At 52.2% G+C, this 21,303-nt stretch overlaps 1 protein-coding gene across 1 annotated transcript in view; it reads right to left on the bottom strand.

Moving 5' to 3' along the window:
* The window catches only part of PI4KA (phosphatidylinositol 4-kinase alpha), a 113,993-nt gene that overhangs the window by 2,043 nt on the left and 90,647 nt on the right, over positions 1-21,303 (bottom strand). The window contains exons 33-53 of the mRNA XM_086682310.1: positions 18,467-18,625; positions 18,033-18,184; positions 16,495-16,602; positions 15,739-15,866; positions 14,247-14,366; positions 14,006-14,085; positions 13,715-13,908; positions 12,622-12,712; positions 12,083-12,250; positions 11,315-11,368; positions 8,359-8,479; positions 6,575-6,704; positions 5,557-5,627; positions 4,254-4,326; positions 4,098-4,168; positions 2,935-3,044; positions 2,341-2,445; positions 2,123-2,248; positions 1,563-1,683; positions 923-1,082; positions 52-141 (exon numbers count right to left, since the gene is read on the bottom strand). Of these exons, the coding sequence (XP_086538436.1) occupies positions 52-141; positions 923-1,082; positions 1,563-1,683; positions 2,123-2,248; positions 2,341-2,445; positions 2,935-3,044; positions 4,098-4,168; positions 4,254-4,326; positions 5,557-5,627; positions 6,575-6,704; positions 8,359-8,479; positions 11,315-11,368; positions 12,083-12,250; positions 12,622-12,712; positions 13,715-13,908; positions 14,006-14,085; positions 14,247-14,366; positions 15,739-15,866; positions 16,495-16,602; positions 18,033-18,184; positions 18,467-18,625 (2,432 nt within the window). The remainder of the gene's footprint in view (positions 1-51; positions 142-922; positions 1,083-1,562; positions 1,684-2,122; positions 2,249-2,340; positions 2,446-2,934; positions 3,045-4,097; positions 4,169-4,253; positions 4,327-5,556; positions 5,628-6,574; positions 6,705-8,358; positions 8,480-11,314; positions 11,369-12,082; positions 12,251-12,621; positions 12,713-13,714; positions 13,909-14,005; positions 14,086-14,246; positions 14,367-15,738; positions 15,867-16,494; positions 16,603-18,032; positions 18,185-18,466; positions 18,626-21,303) is intronic.

Genomic DNA, 21,303 nt, shown 5'->3' with positions numbered 1-21,303 from the left:
TTGAGGGGACAACTGCCCCCCAAATGGCCTGCGCATCTGCCCAGGACCTACTTCAAGAGCTTGATTGTCTGGCCACGGAAGCAAGGCAGGCCCGTGTCCAACATGAGAGTGACGAGAGAGACAACTGCATCCATGTAGGGCCTGTGGAGAGACAGGGAGGGAAGGGGAAGGAGGCTGGCCTGAGCAGGGTGGCCTTGCCTGCACTCCTGCAGCCCAGCCACCACCCAACAGCTGCACGTGTCGGCCCACCTCCCTGCAGCTGCCAGGTGGGGGCTGCTCACACATCCTTGAATGGGCTGAGCATCCTGTCCCGGTCTGCCCACCTGAGGCCTCTGGCCATGGTTTCTGTGCCTGGCTGAGGAAGCGCAGGCATGCAGGGCAAACATACCCTGACCCTCCTTTTCTCGTGGGGCAGGTGCACTGAGTGGGCGTGACATAGGCTCCAACAGACTCTGGGTTGGAGTCCAGGCTGCTGTGTGGCCTTGGCTCTGTGACACTCTGAAGCCAAGACAGTAAGTCTTCAGGGTGCAGCTGGGAGGTGGCAGATGCTCACGCTTGGGTGAAGGGGTGAATGGCGTGCTCACAGTGAGGAGCCCAAGGTGTTGCCAGGCAAGGCCACACCCAGGAGACTACAAAATGTGGACACTGACACCCGGAGCACTGACACCCAGAGCAGAGACACTGGCACAGGTGGGCAGAGTGGTGATGGGAAGGCAAGGCCCAAGCTGCCTGGACCAGCAGGCATCCTCTCGAACCTGCCTTGCTTTCTCTGAACGGCAGTCCCTCGATCCACAAAGGAGCCTGAGACGGCCCCGTGGGACCTCTGAGGGATCTTGCAGGACAAGCGGCACCCAGGACTGGTGCCTGACCACCCTCCTCCCCACTGTCTCGGTACCCCCACTGGCCCCTCCCTGGGGCTCACCGCACGGCCAGGTAGCCACGGACACACATCTCCATGAACCATTTGAAGGGTGTGGCCTCCATCTTGCCCCCCATGATCATCACCATCTCATCAGTCAGCTTGATGTCTGGTTCCCAGCCAAGGTTGCCACCCGGTGAGCTTTCAAACATGAAGCCAAAGTCTGCAAAACCCCCAAAGCCATTCGTGACAAGATCAGATGACAGAGCAGAGATATGGGCGTGCTTCAGCCAGGGCTTGGAGCCACAGGCTCCCTACACCCCACAAGCTGGCCATAGGCCATGTTTTCTTGGAGATGGTAGGGGCAGTGGAGCGGGGGGGTGACAGCAGGCAGGAGAGAAAAGAGGTTATGGAGGTGGGGAGCCAGGCTGGAGCGGAGATGAGGCTGGCCCCGGGGCTAGATGAGCTGTGCTCTCCCTGGTTCCAGTTTTCAACCCCAGAGTGCCCCATGCACTGTGGTACCGCTGCTACTCACCCCCACAGCCTAGTAGCCAACAGCTCTGGTCTCAAAGCTGGACTTGAACCCTGACTGGCTGGGTGACCTGAGCATGCTTGGCTCCTCTGTGGGATGGGGATTGGTGTCCTGCCCTGGGCTCTAGGGGGTGAAGGGAGAGGAGGAGGGTGGCTCTGGGAGCTGGCTGACCGATGTGGATGATGTGGCCCTTCTTGTCCAGCATGATGTTGCCGTTGTGCCTGTCCTTGATCTGCAGCAGGAACAGCAGGAGGCTGTAGGCAGCCATGCTCCGGATAAAGTTGTAGCGAGCCTGTGTGGAGAGGGCCCAGGTGCTCACGGATGGCCCTAAGGCTGCACCTCCCAGGACCTTTGGGCATTTTCCTGCCTTGTTCCTGGGACCCCAGGGCCTACAGGTGTTCTCTGGGCTCTTGTTTCTAGCCTTGGAGGTAGAGCCCAAATCAGCAGGCCAGATCTTGGGAACAGGAGTGACAAGTGACTGTGTCTGGGGGTTTAGGGGTTTAGCCCCTTCCTCCCACACCCACGAATTTGCTTTCTTCTGGGGAGTCCATTTCAAGGTTCCTTTGAATCCCAAAGAAGGTTATGAGGTGCCCTTGTTTTACCCCCAAACGTACAAGGACTCAGAAAAGCAGGGAAAGTGGGAAGCAGGGTGCTGGCCCATAAGCAGTGCTGGGAATGGTGGGATGGAGAGCACAAGCAACCTCTGGTCTGGGGGCTGCCCCGCTGGTCACCTGCTGGAAGGCCAGGGTGGACTCGTCCCCATATTGGCGCGTGAAGTAATCATACATGCCGAAGTCCGTCTGGCGGCCCAGCTGGTCCCGAGAGGTACAGTCGGGGATGCACTCAATCACTCCGCACTGGAGAGGAAGGGCCAGGTGCTGAGGCCTGCAGGCAGGACCTGTCTTGGCCTAAGGCATCGGGAACACCCCCTGGGCTCCTGGGAACTTACCCCAGGGGCGGTGGCCACCACCCGGTATGGGAAGACAAAGAGGTCCAGGCCAACCAGCTGGAAGATATTCTTGAAAAGGTCAATAATCTGCAGGGCCAGCATATCCTGGAGACCAGGGAAACAAGGGGTGGTCAGCTGGCCGCCTCCTGTGCTCTAGTCCACATGACTGCTAGCAGCCCTGCCAGTGAAGAGGGAGAGAGGGAAGGAGAGAGGGAAGGAGAGAGGGAAGGAGAGAGGGAAGGAGAGAAAGGGAGGCCATGGCCAAGCAGGAGTCTGGAGCATCTGGCCTCACTGCATACCATGCTGGGCTGGGCTCTGACCACTGGGCACCGGGCTAGACTAAGGCCATGCTGTCTAGTGGGGGATGCAAGTCAGGAGTGCCTGTCCTCCAAGGCAGTTCCCTCTGGGCGGCCAGGGGATGGGCAGTGGGTGGGAGCTGCTGGAGAGACCCCTGGGTTTGGCAGAAAGCCCTGGTTTCCTCTGTGGCACCTCAACCCAATGTGGGAAACAAAGATTGTGGTTCAGCATGTGAGGTGTGACCCCTAAATGCACCCGGAGCCTTGGGAAGAGGGCAGGCCTGGCCCCACTCACTACCTGTCGGCAGTCATCTCCCACTTTGAAGATGGCCGCCTGCCATGAGATCTTTTGGCCATCAGCCTCCTGTGTGCCACACTCGTCCTCAGAGTCTGAGCGGCACCGAAGACCTGTGTGTGGGCGGTGGAGAGGAAGCCAGTTAGCCTGGAGGCAGGGAGAGGCCCTCGGGGCCAGGGCAAGTCCTGCTCACCTGCCTGGAACCCTGGGAATCTTGGGGATTGTCTCTGCAAAGCCCCAAGGAGGCCAAATGAGGCCCAGCAGACAACTGGGGTCAGCAGATGGAGCCACGAGGCCAGGGATCTCTTCTGAAGAATGTTTAGGCTTAGATGGAACTGAAGATAGAGCCCCTTTTTCATTGGAAATGGGGACCCAGGTGTGCCTGGGATCAGCAGAGGGCACTATGAACTGGGGGGCAGAGGTGTGTGTCTGTCTGCATCCTGGGGTGCCTGGGAGGACCTGGGGGCCAGAGTGCAGGGAAGGCCATGGAAGGCATGTCCCCATACTGGCAGGGGACCACACCTATTCTAAAATTCATGCCCACTCAAAACTGCAGAATGTGACCTTTTTTGGAAATAGTATCTTTGCACATGTAGTCAAGTTACTGAGGGTTAGGGTGGGCCCTTATCCAATGACTGGTGCCCTTATCAGAGCAGGAAAATCTGGACATGGGCACACAGGGAGAAAGCCTTGAGAAGACAGAGGCAGAGGTCGGAATGACGAAGATGCCAAGCATCACCAAAACTTGCCAGCAACCACCAGAAGCTGGGAGAAATACACGGAACAGATTCTACCCATCTTCAGAAGGAGCACGGCCTGGCCGACACCCCAATGTGGCACTTCTGGCCTCCAGAACTGTGAGAGAATAAATTTCTGTTGGTGAAGCCACCCAGGCTGTGTAACCTGCATGGCACCCCCCAAAGCTCTGGGCTACTCAGCCTCAGGAAGGTGCCTCCTGGACTCAATGGCTGACCTGGGGCCGGTCTCCAGGTGTCTCTGTCACCATATATAAGCTCTGTGCCATTCCTAAACAAGGGCTCAGACCCAGCGTGGATGGAGGTCATCTTTCACAGGGAGCTGGTAATAAACTAAATATGCCCCCTAAAACTGGCATCATCCAGAGAAAACACTTAGATCCCAAACCGTGTCAGAGTTTCTTCACTGACCTTCTTTTTCGAGTTCACTAACACCACATCGTTTCACCTTAAACTTAGCCAGATACGGGGCTTTTGCAGCACTGCAAAACAACAGAAGGAACATGGGTGCTGGAGCAAATGAGAACTTTGTGCAAGGGAACTGCCGAAAGACAGGCGGCCTCTCACCTCTGCATGGGTGTCCCGGACTTGTAGTCGATGTCCAATACGATGGCCTCGGGGTTGCTGGGCAGGTAGCAGCCTGTGCAGGGACAGAGGGCGAAGTTACAGGGAGCCCCAAGATGACTCCCTGCCCCCAGATGGGGCTTCTAGGTCCTCATCTGAGGCACCGATATTTTATCCTGTGGCCATTACAGGTCCATCCTCCCTGATCTGTGGTCTTTTCCTGGACCCTTCCTGATATCTAACAAAGGAGCTGCCACCTCCCAGGAGACACTTCTCCAGGAGGACACACCAACACTCAGCTTTACAGACTTAGCACACTGCTCCTCGGGGCTCCACTGGCCGACCAGTGCCAGGTGGGGAGCTGCCTGCTCTTACAGGGCATGTGCAGGAGCTTTCTACCCTGCCTCCATTTACCTGGAACACCCTCAGTTCTTACACTCACCCACTGGCTGTAGCTCCCCTCTCTCAGCACACATGTCAAGTAGGGAGGACAAGAGAAAGCCTATTCCTGGCCAAGGAACTGGCAGTTCCCCTGGGGGGCTGGGGTGTGCTCCCTGAGACCCAGGAAGCGGGGGAAAGATCCTGGCTAGGGAGTGGGCTTCTAGGAGAGGCCCTGACACAGGAAGTCCTGGGACTCCTGGGAAGCAAAGCGAGGCCTTGCTGTGGGGTCAGGTGGGCTTTGCCACCAGGGGAAGGAGGGGCAGAAGGAACATGCTGTTCCCTCAATGCCCTCACACCGTCCTTCCCTGGCCAGTTCTGGTCTCTCTCCCAGAAGCACAATCACTGCTCTGCCCTGGAGTCCTGGCTGGCTTCCCAGTGCCTCCAGGACAAGACCCGGCAGCATGGGCTGCAAGGGTCTGGGAGCCTGCTGACCAGGGAAACTGCAGCTTGTGTGGACGTCGAGCTTCTTTGAGCTGAGCTACTGTTTACACTGGGCAGGGCAGGTGGCTCAACAAGGGTCAAGGAAAGGTCAGCCAGTGTGGGCACCCTCAGCCCAGTACACCTGTGACACTCCCACCCATGCCCACAGTCTGTGCAGCCTGTGTTGCTCCTATTCCACTGGAGTTCAGGAAATTTCTAGAATCATGGCTGCCAAGGACAGTGTCTGGGCTTTAAGAAAAACAGAAAGCAACAAGGAAGATAAAGAGTATCTGCTGAGAAGTAGCTCTCAGCTCACCAGGGGCAGATTATGGAGAGGGACACCAGTGCCCCAGGGCCCAGGCTCATGTGGGCTGGCCGCCTCCCTGATCCCGGTGCCTACCCACACTGCCCACCCACAGGAAGAGGCCCATCTCATCCTGCTCACCAGGCTGCACTTTTACTTCAGACAGAGCCGACAGGCATGCCTTCTTTCTCTCGTCGCCTTTAGGGTAGGGCCTGAGAAACAGGACAGAAATGCTTGGCTTTGTCTCTGCAGGAACTGGCCTCTGGGGCTTCTGGGGGACAGCCCAGAGCCCCTCCTGTCTGATTCTCCTTTCCTCTCCTCGTAGTTCTAGCTACTACTGAAGGCTCTGCTAGACCAGTTCTTCCTGGACCAGGGTGGAGTTTTCTGGCTGTCACTGCCCCTTGCCTGTGTGGGGTGTGTGTATGTTGCTGTCAGAGGCACACAGGGGACACAGTTGGCTCTGGGGTCTATGCTCAAGTGCTGGCTCTGTTGTTTACTTGCAGCATGACCTTGGGCAGGCCCCTTTGTCTTTCTGCATCCCTAGGATGAGGATGACAGGGTAAAGTGGAATCAGGTGCCTGACATGATGCCCAGGAAACACCACCTCCCACTCCTTTATTTTTGCGGGCTAGAAGCTGCTGCATCACCGCTCTACTTAGTACCAGGCCCAGAAAAGGGCCTCAGGGCACACAGCCTAGGTCACTTGGTGACCAAGGTGCCAGGGAACAGCCCACGGAATGAGGCACTTGAGAAAACAGGAAGCCAGTGCTCCCCCTGCCAGGGCCTCTCCCAGGCACTTGGCCAGTTGACTCCAGGGCCCCGTCCCACATAAACTGGCAGTGCCACAGATGCCCCAGGATGGCATGAGCCCTCACAAATGGATGGCCCAGGAGGTAAATCAATAAAACAACATTGGGAGTTACAAATGAGTCTGGTTTTCCTAACACTCTTCAAAACTTGGAGAGAGCAGAGTGGCTTCAAGTTAGGGGACAGTATCTAGAATGAAAGATATGTTTTCTGAAATTTGCATGGCTGTGCATTTTGCTATACTTTCAAGAGACTTGAATTGCCAGGGCAGTGATTCCCAACCCTGGCTGTTCATTAGAACCAGTGCGGGCCCTCCATGCAATTCCCACAAGCCAGGACTGATGCCACTTACTTGATGATAGCAGACACATTGGTGATCTTGTTAAAGAAATCAAATTCCCGCTGGTAGAAGTCCTTGGCTGGGCCTGACAAGGAGCCTGTGATCTCCTCCACTAACTGCTCCAGGAGGTCGCCGATGTCAGCTGGCAGAGAAACCAAGAGGGTGAGCCTGCAGCCATGCCACAGAAGGCCCTCCAGGAAACCCCACACATCTGCCAGATGTACAGTCCAGATGTCCAGGTGTCCCCCAGCAGCGAGGTCAGACATCCTGAGTGTGGTCTGCAGATGCCTGGAGGGTCCCTGGGACCCTTCAGCAGGCTCCCCCCAGTCAAAACCATATTGACAGGCTGTTTGCCTTCCTTGTTGTGTAGACACCTGCGAGGCTGTGCACAAGCCATTGGCCAAGGTGCTGGTGGTCAATGGATCTTCATGGCTCTGCTCCCACAGTATAAACAAAAGCCAGTGTCACTAAGAATGTCCCTGGTGAGGTGATGAGCATTGACTAATCTGACTGAACTCTACCCTGAGTGTATCTTTCTAACATTCTGTGTGTGATGAACTGGACAGTGTCCGGAGCCTCCTGCTGTATGTGAAGCACGCGGATGCTGTGGTCTCAAGGAACAGCATCTTGTGTTGGTGTGACTTTCGGGCTAAACTAATCTCTTTTTTCAGGGAACATCATTTTTTACTTGAAAGAGTGACTGACAGGCAAAAATAGAGTTATTTGGACTTAGGTACATGGGAGATATTTTCTTAAAAATCAACAAGTCGAATCTGCCATTTAAGGAAAACTACAAAGTTTTGGAAAACTTGCATCTGTGCCGGTGAGCTTGACAGCTCCCCACCACTTGACAATGTTTCTGTTTGGTAAGGCCAGTGGGGCACAGGCAAATGTGAGTTTGAATGCTGTGAAATCCTGTGGGGGGTGTAGTGAGTGCTGGGTAGACCAATGGGCTTCAAAGAAAGAGCACGAGAAACTCGCTGCCATGATTTCAAATCCACATCGCAATTCACCTTTAAGAAAACTATCACTTGTTGTGTTTGGTGCAGTATCAGCAGAGACTACGAGACCACCTATAGTGACCAGAAAGACCACTAAAATGGTCCTTTTTCTAGCCACGTGTCTGTACCAGGCTGAATTCCCCTCATTTACTTCAACCAAACAACAGGGTAAATGCAGAAGCAGAATGAGAGTCCTGTTGTCTTTTACTAAAGATGCTGTGGCATTATTACAGACATTAAAGAGATCTGTAAATCTGTAAAGCAACACCACTCTTCCTCTTTTTGAGTTTTAGAGTCGTTTTTCATAAAAATGTTATTTATGTTAATATGTGATGGGCTTGTATTATTTTTTAAATGTCTTGGTTTTCATGTCTAACATTGGTTAACACTGAGAACCAAAGCCCACATAAACCAAAGGTCTCTGGGGGCCTCACTAGTTTTTAAGGGTGTGACGATGTGAAGATGTGTACAACCTCTGAGGACTTCCTTGGGTGGTTGCCTCGCCCCCATATGGAGTCACTGGGTCAAGCGCAGGGTGAGGAGAGGCTCGGCCTGAGCAGGAGGCTCTCACATGTGCTTGGGGAGCTACATGATGGTGCCAGGGCAGGGAGGACGTCTGGAGGGGAGGATAGCAAAGGCTTCACGAAAGAGGAGGATCCTGCTCCCGCTGGGTGTTGAAAGGTGAGAATTCCCACCAAAGGATGGGAAGCAGAGGGAACCATGGGCTGGGACAGCACGGGCCTAGGAGGGTTAAAGTTGGGGGGTGAGGCCTGAGGGAAGATGACAAATACTCACGGTCCTTCTGGTGCCCTTCTTCATCCAGATAGATGTTAGTTTTCATGTTCCAGATAAACTGGTGTGCCAGAAGCTGGGATTTGGACGCTGCCCACAGAATATACTCCCGTACGTAGCCCATCTATAGGAGAACAAGGTCACCATCAGCTCAGGCCTGGGCGCCTCTCCACCACAAGACACTCTCACCCAGTGTAGGAGTAGACTCCTAGCACTTGCAGACCCAGCAAGAAGTAAGGCCCAGTGGTTTCGGGCTGTGTGAGCAAGCTTGTCTGGTTATGTGTGAGCCCAACCTACACAGGCCAAGTTCCAGCTGGCTAGCTGGCCGGTGGGGCAGATGGAGCCCCACGTGATGGTGTCTTCAATATAGGAAGGAGCCGGCTTTTGTTTCCCCTGTGACTTCCCCTAGATTCTAAGAACCATGACTCTCCAACCAATTTCTGCTGTTGTCAAGTACGAGGAATGAGTAGGTTGGGGACTAAAACTCAGTTATAAGCTGGTTGTTTGGAACAATGTTCCACAGTGATGGGCAGGTTCCAAAAAAATTCTAATACACAGATACTTCATGAGTTGACACACGATGGCCACTATCCTAAGGACCTTTCCTCTTTCTTCTTCTTAGTTGTATTCTACTACTCATAACTCCAAGTTTTAATTACCCTTTTTTTAAAATTAAAAAATTTGCTTGTTTACTTATTTTTGAGAGAGACAGACCACAAGTAAGGGAGGGGCAGAGAGAGGGAGACACATAATCCAAAGTGGTCTCCAGGCTCTGAGTTGTCAGCACAGAGCCCATGGCGGGGCTCAGACTCACAAACCATGAGATCGTGACCCGAGCTGAAGTCAGACACTTAACCGACTGAGCCACCTAGGCATTCCTTAATTACCCTGTCTTAAGGTTTAAAAAGGTGCTGGCCTTTCTGGAAGACTCCTGGAGGAGTGGCTTCTCTCTTCCTCACAGTAGTCTGTGGCCTCCCATCTGGTAAAGTATTTTGGGGACAGATGTCCTCAACTTGGCTGGGTGGGCTTACCTAGTAGGTCAAACTTCAAATAACTCCTCGCTATGGGTTTCCCACTGCTAACCCAGTAAAAGGATCTAAAGATAAACTATGAATATTCAATTTGTAGTCTGCTTAAATAAAAGTTTGTGGAGTTTCCGAATTGGTGGAGAGGCTGGGAGAGCCAGGCGCCTGAAGAGCGTGGAAACTCCACAGCCTTCCCACATCCCTTGCCCTACACTGCCCTCGCACCTGGCTGTTTGTTGATTATGTCCTTTTATGATGCATCGGTAATCCAGTCAGTTTTGCTGAGACCACAGAAGGGGACTCAGTGCAGTAACGAACAGACTACAACAGGGAAGTGGAAACCGGCAGCTGTCTGAACAAGGAGGAAGTGTCATCAGTCAGAGGCCCACTGAGGCTTCTAGCTTTGGGAAAGGTTTTAGCATTTTATTCTTGTGTGTTCTTTCTTTTTTTCATTTTAAAAAATGTTTATTTATTTTGAGACAGAAAGAGAGTGTGAGTAGGGGAAAAGTGCAGAGAGAGAGGAGAAAGAGAAAATCCCAAGCAGGCTCTGCACTGTCAGCACAATATCAAAACCACCTGCTCAGAATTGGAGGGCTTTTGGCAGCTACCTAGCTAAAACAGGACTCAGTGGGGCGCCTGGGTGGTGCAGTCGGTTAAGCGTCCGACTTTAGCCAGGTCATGATCTCGCGGTCCGTGAGTTCGAGCCCCGCGTCGGGCTCTGGGCTGATGGCTCAGAGCCTGGAGCCTGTTTCCGATTCTGTGTCTCCCTCTCTCTCTGCCCCTCCCCCATTCATGCTCTGTCTCTGTCCCAAAAATAAATAAACGTTGAAAAAAAAAAAAAAATAAAACAGGACTCAGTGTTTCAAGAGAAGTTGGCTGCAGTTCTAGAAGCACTTTGGTCTATGGACCAAGACAGAGCATCCTGCCAATCTGGGAGGAAGAAGCTAGCCCTGGGATACCCAGCCACAGTGCTCATAGCCACCACAGTGAGACACAGCACTTGCTGCTACTGCAAGGACTCAGCCAGGACACAGGGGAGTCTGGTGTCTTATGCAGTGGGGAACAGAATCAGCAGGAACAGGAAAGGGGCAGATGTTGCTGCTACACTTAGACTCAAGCACAGGTCAGGGGGCCGGTGCTGGGATGAAGCACGGGCAGTGTGGGTTCTGGGCTGTGGTCACCTCCGGAGGGGTTTCTGTGCCAGGCCCTGTGGTTAGGTATCTTATGTACAAGTGCTATACGTGATGGGTTGAACTGTGCCCCCCAATTCATGTGTTGAATTTGTATGCCTTAGTGCCTCAAAATATGATGGTGTCTGGAGATGGGCCTTTAAAGAGGTGATTAAGTTAAAATGAGATCATTAGGGTGACACTTAGTCCAGTGTGGTGTCCTTATAAGAGGAGATTAGGACACATACACACAGAGAGAAGACCATGTGAGGACAGAGGGAGAAGGCAGCCATCTGCAAACCAACCCTCAGGAGAAACCAACCTTACAGGCACCTTGATCTCCGACTCTGAGCCTCCAGAACAATGAGAAGTACATTTCCATTGTTTAACCCCTCACTCTGTGGTTCTCTGCTATAGCAGCCCAAGCACACTAATACCTCCATCATTTTGTTTGAGCCTCCCTGATTCCGACTGAAGAAACGAGGGAGCTAGATTCAGGGACTAAGGAAGTGGCTAGCAATACTTCTAGGGCCCACCCACCCTGCACAGCAGATGGGGCCTCAGGGTGAGACAGGGTGAGTGGGGCCTCCTGGCCATGAGCACCGGCCACAACCATGGTGGGGGTGTGTGTGAGAGGAGCTCAGAGACCAGGTCACAGCTTGGCAGCCCTGCTTCCAAGGCCCCATCCCTGTTACTGAGGACCCCCTCCGGACTGCCCAGCACGGCTCTCAGAGGGAAGGACAGCACATGTTGGCACAGCCTTACCTTGTCATACCTGAGGGCCTGCACAATCTGGGGGATGTAGAATAGGATAGCATCCTGCAAAGGAGGAGGACAAGTGACAATGACTTCCAGGAAGAGAAGACAATTCCTTACCTCTAGGAAGGTGATAACAAACTCAACACAGATGGCTGTCCCAGGGCCCCACTCAAACCTGGAACAGCCCTGATGTCACTGAGCCCATGGGATACCATCTCACTGGAGATCACAGAGGACTGAGAACTGCGGAAAGTCCAGAGGGTGGCAAGGAAAATGGCCAATGACTTGAAACACATGATGGGTGAGAAAAGGCAAAAGGAACAAGGCTCCTGTGCCTGCGATGACAGGTGAAGTGCCCGCTCATGTATGTTCCCTGCTGAGGACCTGCTTGGGGACAAGGGCTGAGGTTCTAGCAGATCCCTGTGTTGGGACCTCCACGAGTCAGCTACCAAATCTGTCACTGTGGCTGTCTCATGGGATCCCCCGACCTCCCAAAAGCCCACTGCTGGAACCAAACTCAAATTCAACTTCCTTCTGTAACTCAGACACCAAATTAAAATTAAAAAACAAGTAATACCAATAAACATATCTGAGTCAGAACTAAATCTGTCTTCTACGACTGCCTGGACAGAAACAGGGTGAAGACATGCTCTAAGATGGACCGATGCTTCATCAGGCCTGCATCAAGTGGAGATAAAGCTTGTCCTTACTGTCTCCACCTAAACACTGCCAGATAGTCCCACTGAGGCTGATTCAGGCAGGACGTGGGCTCACCGGAGGGAAGGACCGCAGGACTTTCACCCCGTACTGGGCCGTGAGAGGGTGCGGTGGGTACATGCTGGAGAAGTAGGAGAGGCCTGTGGGTGGGTCTGCGGGTGCCCAGCACAGCACATGGCTGAGCTCAGGGGCGTCGGCATCGATGGTGTGCCAGGTGACCAGAAACTAGGAAGGAAGCAGGGAAATGGTCTGGCACAGGGAGTTCCTGAGGGCCCTCTGGAAATACCTGGCCCCACCCCATATCTTAGGGATGGCCCCAGATGATAATAATAAAGCACTTATAGTAATGTGGGGAAATACTTCTCATATATTATGTAAAGTAGCATAATTTCAACTAGGGTAAAGTATGTTCGATATTTTTCTGCTGTAAGCATAATAAATGTCTCACTTGAGAAGTGGAAAACACAGGAAATTAGAAACATCATTCTACCACTGAGGCTGCTAGGTTTTCCTAACACTTCTAGGTTCCAGGTGTTTCTGGAGGCAGTTCTGTTTTTGTGCAGTTTGAGCCCAGGCCCCAGCACGTGCTATACTACCTTGATAGCTTCGGGAATGTCACTAACGGCTCCTGGGTCCAACCGAACGAGACGGGTCACTTCGTTGCCGATGGCTTCTGTGTTCTTAAACCTAGGGCACAAAAAGGGTGTGAAGGAGATGGCCTCTCCTGCCTCCATGTAACGGGGTGGAAGAGCCCTGAACTGGAGGGATGCAGATTAATGCCAAGTGACCCCTTAACACTCTACACTACTGACATATTGGTAACTCTGAACATGAGTGTTTACAATAAAGAGCACTATGATTGGCTATGACAAAATGCCAGAACTATCTAAAACAGGAATTATCCTATATTCCGCATTCAAAAGACATCCCCTTCTATAGTCCTTGCTTTCAGAACGCCCCCTTGCCCTGTCCCCCAAAGCAGCCTGTCCATGGCATGGCGAGGCCACAGGCCAGAAGGTACATCCATAGATGGGAGGGTAGATGCAAGTTTTTAGGGGTCATGACCCCAGGCTAACACAAGGTAGACTTTCCATGAATACTGTCAAGCTGTGGTCCTAATCCAGAGGACTGGATTAGAACCAGAAGAAGGAAGCAGTGAGTAGGCAAGTGTGGGCTCAAGGGAAAGAAATGTCCACTCCTGGATGTGGGGTGGATGCACTCCCCCTGGTGGGATTTAACACAGGGGCCTGGGAGGACCCTCTCAGCTACTGGTTTTGTCCTTGGCAGAGCTACCGGGGAGAGTTCACAGGACACTCGGTTGCAGGCCACCTCCTGTGAGTAGCCTGCTGAAGACCTCTGGGAACAAAGCCCAAAGGATCCCCAGGCCTGCTTCCCTGTAGTGACAGCCTCCATGTGCTTCCTTTCTTCCTTGAATAGGACTGCGGCCCTGAATGTGCTCTGTTTCCTGCTTGGGCTCTGGGATATTAGGACATCCCAGGCAGGAATCCATGCTGTGTAACCAACCACTGCACAGAGAGACTGGGTCAACATCCAGGGCAGAGGACCAAACCACTAAGATTGCTTCCCCAACCATCCTTGGCAGTGACCACGTCATGTTCCTTCCCACTCAGGTACCCTTGGACTGGACTCTGGCAAGGCCCTCATCAGGCAGGTAGGACTAGGACCCACCTGGCTGGCAGCTGCACGGCCAGGTAAGGAGAGATGCTCCAGGCAAGGTTAACATTGTCTTTCCACTGCTTCTCGCTCAGGCTGATATATTTGGACCTCCAGTTGGCCACGCTGTTCTCTCCGGCCTGGTCCAGCTCCAACTCCGGGGCCGACAGTGGGTTGTACCATGTGATGAGACGCTCAATCTCAGTGGCCTGGTGAGATGAGACATCGATATGCCATCTGCGTGCACCCATGTGCCACGCTGCTCCTGTCCTCAGTGCTGTGGGCATATGGCAGGTGTCACCTTACCAGCAGGGACAGCAGCAGCGTCCTGCGCTTCATGTAGTACTTGTGCAGCTGGGAGCCCCGGTTAGTCTTCTTGGACATGCCTGTGGAGAAACAGAAGGCACAAGTGTGTTCTTCAGAGTTCACTGACCTACCCTTCATTTCTAGAACCTAGAAGAAGCTGTCTTTCAGCATTCTGCCCACTGTCTGAGCTGCCAGGATATGACTCAGACCCAAGGGACCTATCTGCAAACCTTTAACTGACCTGACTTCTTTGAGATGGTGGACATGCCACTGGACAGGGGGTAGGTGTTGATCCAGCCTTGAGTGGCCTGTTGCCGAGAGCCAACTGCTATGTCCAGATTGCTCCGGGTGTCTTGGTTATCTGTGGGCAAACACATTACTGCTTCCAGAATGAGGTGTCTAGACTTTCACCAAGGGCAGGAAGGGAGAGACACGGTGTTGAAGAAACGATTTGCAGAAAAAAAACAACAGCCAAGATTTTTGTTTTTTTTAATATAAGCTCTACACCCAATGTGGGGCTTGAAGTCATGACCCCAAGATCAAAAGTTGCATGCTCTACTGACCGAGTTAGCCAGGTACTCCTAGGAAGTTTTTAACCATTCAACATGTAAAGCCTACTAAAATGTATTACGTTCCTCCTAGGATTCAAAATGGAATAAAACAAATGTGAGTGGTGATACTGATAAATTACAAACAGCTCTCTCATCTCTGGCATCATGTTGCTTTTTAATATGGTGGCAACTCGGGACCCTTGCCACCCAGGCAGGCAAGAAGAGATGTTGGCCCTGCTCTATGTGGAGCCAGGAAGTTGACTCCGGAAATCACTGCCTGATTTTCCCTTTCCTTTTTTCTTTCCCTTTCCCATTTATTGATAGAGAGCGAGCAAGTTGGGGAGAGGGGCAGAGGAAGAGAGAGAATCTTAGGCAAGCTCCATGCTCAGTGTGGAGACTGATGTAGGGCTTAATCCCATGACCCTGGGATCATGACCTGAGCCAAAATCAAGTCAGACGCTCAACTGACTGAGCCCCCCCAGTGCCCCATCCCTTCCTTTCCCTATAGTCAGGTTGTCAGCTGTGGGTCTGTCTGCAGAAACTGTACTCCTCATCCCTAATTTGTGCTGTGTAATCAGCTATGTGCTCAGAGAAACAAGAACATGTTTCTTTGTGGAGGTTTGTGGCTTGCTTACACCTTACCTTTTCTTTAACCTTATCCACCCTAGCTTGCTCCTGTTCATCTTTGAAGCTCAGCTGTCACCTCTTCCAGAAAACTGTCCCTACCTCCCCAACTCTGGTGGGCCAAGTGCCTGTCCTTGAGGGGTATTCCCAAGATCCCCTCATGCTGACATCACCTGTAGATTTGACTATCTTCTACCAGACGAGAGCAGATGGTGCCTTATTCATCTTGGCATATGGGACTTATCCAAGTATGGGTCTGTCAGATATGCAGGGGGGTGGCTGGTGAACTGGGCTGGTGCTGGGAGAAGTTACATGGAATGGCCTCTGCTCAGGGCCTTCTACACTCATTCATGCTTGTCAGCTAGTGCTGGAGGACAAGTGGTGGCCAGGCAGGCTTTGGGCCTCTGGTGACCATGCAGCATGGCTAAGGCCTGGGCTCAGTGAGACCCTCACTATTCTAACCAGACTCCTTCAGGGCTGCCCACTGCGCCCCACTGTCCCGCCTGCACCTATGTGTCCCCACCACCCACGAGCAGCTGTGCTGAGAACAATGCTCACCTGGGGGAACAAGCTGGCTGGCAGTCAGGTACTTCTTATCAGAGAACATGGCTGTCCAAAATTTAATCATAATGCTTATGTCTTCACGTAGCCTCTTTTCTCCTTGAGTGGGGAACTTTGGGGGGCAACTTCAAACAACCACAAGAGGACAAGAGTTGAGTGCCTGGAGTCTGGGACTAGAAGCCACATGTATTATAAAGCGTGTGAGAGGTGACACAAGTGGTCTCTTAATGACCAAAGGTGAGCCCAGAGCTGGTCATCAGCAACAATTATCTCATTAATTCGCAAGGAAAAGCGTGATGATTTTCTGAGCTTTCATGGTTCCCTCCACCACTATCCCCAGCACCGTCGACAGCCCTTGGCTGCATGGTGTGCTTGTGGTGGGTCCTGCAACTGCAGCTGTCTCCATACAACACAACCTACACACTCGCAGAGCCCCGGGCAGCGGATGATTGCAATTCTTTGAGCAATAACCACTCCTAGGAACTGGAAAGTTAAATGAATGCACAGTTGAGCTGGGGGAAAACGTGTGCATCTCGTAGAGAGGCTAGCTCTAACTAAGTGCACACATGGAAACATGGCACAGGGCTGAAGATGTTCAAATCCTGGACCACCAGAGCCGCAGAACAAGGAGGGCAGTGCATAAATCAGGCAAAACCATTTCTGCCGTGACTTCCTGGGATCTGGGACAACTGGGGGCACTGGGTGCAGTGGGCTGTCACTGCACATGGTGCACAGCACAGCGGGGGGAAGTACCTGAAGTAGTCAAAGGCGGTTGAGTAGATCTTCTCACGAAGCACGTTGCGAATGGTCGCGTTTGGGACCACATCGGCGTGCAGAAGGGCCAGCCCCAGAGTCAGCAGTCTACAAGAGAACACTGGGGGCTGAGTCAGAGTGTGGAGGGCCCAGGAACGTCCCAGGGTCCCTAGCTCCTGTGCAAACCACTTGGCCCTTGGGCATACCTCTGGATGACAGAGCTCTCAGGTGCCAGGACTGTGGCACCAGCCAAGTTACTGCCATTCAGGTTTATTGTACCAGAAATGTCTCAGGAAAGGTTTTTTAAAACCATCACTTTAATTGGGGGCAAATGAACAAGTTGTTTGTTCATCTACCTTGGCCAGAAGCTCGTCTATCTCCAAACTATATGCAAACTACTTCCTGAGTGCAGTCACCAATAAGTGCTACAAAGGTTAGAATATTTAATTCAAGCTAAAAGAAAAATAAATTTACCAAGCACCAAGTTTCTGCCAGGTCAGGGCTACTCAATGGGCATCTACAGATGGTGTTGGTCTGTGATGAGTTAGTACAGAAACTGAGGGGATTACCCGCTCATTTCTATAGCAATTTCACATTGTTATGACAGTCCAGTGTGAATCCTTTCCTAGTAATTCATTCTCATGCATTTTATAAAGGTACAGGTCTATGATGGGCAGGAAATGAAGGGAACAGAGTACTAGCCCTTCCCTGCAGTAGTCTGAGAAGCATGGTCCCAGAGGGTGCCCAGTGGGCTGCAGGAACATGGGTCTGGAGCTCAGGGGAGGGGTGGAAAGAACTGGTGTTGGCAGTGGGCAGCAGGAAGGGGTACAGGCAGGAAGAGTGGCATACTTTGAAAGGGGGCCCCTCACCCTTCCTCCAACTGACCACCCAGGCACCCGAAGGCCCTCCCCACACCAGACTGACCCTGCCTGCTGTGTCCATAGCACCTGGCCTGAGCCTGCCCACTAGGCCACGGACCCCCTAAAGGGGGTATCCCTGGTGGGGTTGATATTTTGCATGTCTTGGCAAAAATCGACTTGCTGTAGTCAGCATGATCAGAAGTTTTCCATGAACATTTCAGAGGAGTAAAGTGACTGCCCTAAGTCACTGCCAGCCTCCCAGTCTGAGCTTGTCATACCTGGGTTCTGCTACATCACCTGTTTTTTAATCACCACTATGTTACCAAAATCCTTTTGCTGCTATCCACCCCCAAACAATTTAGAAAGGCTGCCCAACATTTGGTTGCCCAAGGTCCATGAGTGAACCACCTTCTTGAACACTCCCCTGCTGAGGACAGCATGCTGGCTGACTTCCTCAGCCCTGGAAGGGCATGGAAGGCAAAGTCATTCCATTCAGGTCCCCTTCCCAGGAGCCCTGCATGTACTAGGGGCTTGGTCAGTTTCTGGCAAAAAAAAAAAAAAAAAAAAAAAAAAAGACCAAGCATGGGAACCTCCTGTGGACTACAGCACCAACAACTCTGGTAGAAATTTCACCCACACCATCCCTGCCACCATCATAGGAGGAGGAGAGGCTCTCACTTGAAGCGAGGCCCGATGGCTGCCACGTGACGGTTCATGCTCCCCTTGGCCCCACCGATGTTCAGGGACATGGAGCGCTGCAGCAGGCTGGAGAAGATCTCCACTTGGTCGGAGCTGCAGTACTTGGCGATCTCGAACCGCTGCACCAGGAACTGAGTGGGAAAGAGAACATATCGCTGCTGGGGCCTGGCCTGCTCACCTACAGAGCCAGCAGAGCCAACTGATGTGGGGCTCTGGGCCAACAGAATGGTGGGTATGGGTCTTCGGGCAAGTGCAATGAGTCCACCAGAGGCCTGGGCAGAAGGCAGGAACAGCCATCCCTCCTCCCCAGGTAAGGCGTCTTAAACCTGGAGTCCCATGCTTATTGGGCCACTGGCCCCAAGGGGAGCCCCTGACCTCCTGCTAGGGTGGAAGGAGCCTGGGGAAGCACTTACGTCAATCCAAATGTAGTGGGGGGTCACTTCGGGGGCACACGGTTTGGGTTGACTGGCTTCCGATGCTGCCAGGGGGTCTGCTTCCTTTATCTCCGCGGAAAACAGGCCGAACTTCTGCTCCACTGTCATCTGCCAGGCTCCTGCCATCTCCCGCATAAACTGCAAGCATACAATGACCATTAGTGCCTCTGCGAAGCATAGAAAAGTACTTACTGTTGTTTAATTTTAAAAGGACTATGTGCTTAATGAACAAAATAGAAAACCAAAGAAAGTATGAAATAAAAAATAAAGATCACCTATGATCCAACTTCCCAGCCGTTTTCTACTAAAAAGCCCATTCTCGAAATATCAGTAGGCCAGGTGCTGTAGTCCTGCTTTGTGGTGTCAGCACACCTGGGATGTGCCTAATGCCACGTGGACTCTCAACAGGCTCCGCCTGGCTGAATCTTCCTAATAATCCTGAAACCATCTATGGTTCCAGAGGTGAGCAGGGCCTCCAAACTAGCAAAGGCAGGACTGGATTTTGCTTCTGGAGCCCAGTTCCTTTTCTTCATCCCATGCAAACCCTGCACATCAGCTTCATGCCACTAATCAGGCCCAGGGAATAACTGCGGGAGCCAAACTGAGTCTGCAACTGCCACCAGGTGGTTCTACAGGGGAGCAGCCTCCCCTTTTGGCCTGACAACATCAGGCAGCAACATGGAGGGCATCCAGACCTGCTGCAGAGAGGCGGCAACTGAGGCTTGGTGCCCAGGGTAAACGCCCTGGCTCCTGCCCAGTATCCATCCCTGCCTTTATTATGGTTTTATTTAGGGAGGCCAAGTAGCTGGTCACCAGTACCCCCACCCAGGCTTCTGCTGGTTAGGGTGGTCAATGGTTCTCATTAGCAATAATCTAGTGCTGGCTGACATCAACAGACATCGACTGAGTCAAGGTCAGGGCAGCCAGCATCCTCTACCCTCCTTCTTGCTTAGAGGCATGCTAAGGGTGGCAGAGTTGCAAATGTGAGCCAAGCTATCAACAAGCTGCACGTGACACCAGGAACATAGCCCCTGGTGGTCAAGGCATTGTGTCCAGTTTCTGTTTCCTGCAGCCAAATGTAAGTCTTATGTTAGAGGAAGAAACCGCAGGGCTAACAGGCCTGATGAGCCACAGTCAAGGCTGCACGCCCACTCATTTGTTGAACAAGCACATCCTGGTTGCTGCCTCTGGGCCTGGTTGCTTCCCCTCCAGGCTCTGGGAATGGAGCAGTGAATAAGACAAACATCCACCCAGTTTACAGCAGGCTACAGATAGCAAGAGAAGTAAGATACAGATATTAGACATTGATCAAAGCTAAGGGGGAAAACAGAGCCATGAAAGGGCTTGGAAGAATGAATGAATCGATGGTTGTGTGTTCTAGAACAGGGTAGGCAGGGGACAGCTAAGACAAACCCTGAAGGAGATGCAGGAGTGAGGAATGCAGATGCCTGAAAAGAACACTGAAGGAGAGGGAAGAGCTCTCCCAACCTAAAGCAGGAGCACGCCTGGAGGGCAGGGGCAGTAGGGACCCCAGTGCGCCTATAGCAGGTCAAGCAAGGGGAGCAGAGGGGCCTTGCAGATTACAGAAACAAGTGTGGCTTCTACTCTGAGTGGGCATGGGCAGCACTGGCAGGTCTGGGGCATAGGGGGGACCTGATACGACCCATATTTTACTGACTTGCTCTGAGCGCATGTGAAGAAGGCAGAGAGGGCCTGGGTAGAAACAGGGAGGCCAGGGGCTGCCCTAAGTCCAGGGCAAACGAAGGATACTGGGACCAGGGGGCAGGAGTGGGATGCTGGGAAGTGGTCAGCTTCTGGATATACTTTCAAGGTAAAAAGGTAAATCTGACAGGATTTGCTGAGGGTCATTTGTGGTTAGTGCAAAAAGGGGAATCAGGGATGGCAGTAAGGACTTTGAGCAGAGGGAAGGACTATGTTGTCATTCACAGAGATTTGGAGGCAGATGGGTGGAGGTGAGGGGTTAGTTCATTCGTTTTGAGTCATGAATTTGAGCACCATACCAAGGGATCAGCATTCTTTCCAATCTTAGTGAGATAAGGGTCCCAGACTCTCACAAGGAAGGTCTTCATGCTGAGATGAGCCCAACAAGCTCATAGCTCTCTCTCTCCTGTGACTGCAGGAGACATCAGGATTCTATCAGTGATTGTCTCTAAAGTTGGAGTTATGAATGATTTTCATTTTTTTCATTCTGCTCTTATCTTCCAACTTCTCTATAATGAACACACATTGCTTTCATAATAGAAAAAATTAAAAACCAGAAGCCAACAATACAAAAGACACTGAAACAAAAGTTAAGTCTGTCCAAGATGTTGCCGGGCCTGGACAACAGGTCCTTACAGAGGTAGAGACAGGGAATGAGAGGAGATAGGTGGACTTCAGTCCCAAGTGAACAGCAAGAATGATCTGGAGGATATAAAAACCATGCCTGTCTGGACGGCTGAGGAATGGCAGATGAGAAAGCCACAAAGAACTGATTTACAGAGACTTCACCAGGAAGCAGCAAGCTCCAGCAGCTCGTGGGCCAGTGCTGGGTCTGGACACAAGTGAGTGGACAAGGCCTGCCAAAGGCCAAGATACCTGAAGCCAGCAGAGCTCCTGTTGATAGCAGAGGAAATAGATCAGAGTTTAAAAGATCCCAAATGAAACAGCAATTTGCTTGACATAAAAATCCTTTCATGACCCCTCTTCTCTCATTTTGATGGGGGAAGGGGGAAAGAGAGGTGAAATTGGGTAAAAGCAAGAAGAATCCATCCTTTTGGCCAAGACTAACCCCTAGGGGTCAGTGACCTTCATTT

Source organism: Puma concolor, chromosome D3 (genome assembly GCF_028749965.1).
Source record: "Puma concolor isolate L17-30 chromosome D3, mPumCon1.1.hap2, whole genome shotgun sequence".
Classification (NCBI taxonomy): domain Eukaryota; kingdom Metazoa; phylum Chordata; class Mammalia; order Carnivora; family Felidae; genus Puma; species Puma concolor.
Note: the sequence above shows the minus strand (reverse complement) of the source record. Positions and strands in the feature narration are given on the sequence as shown.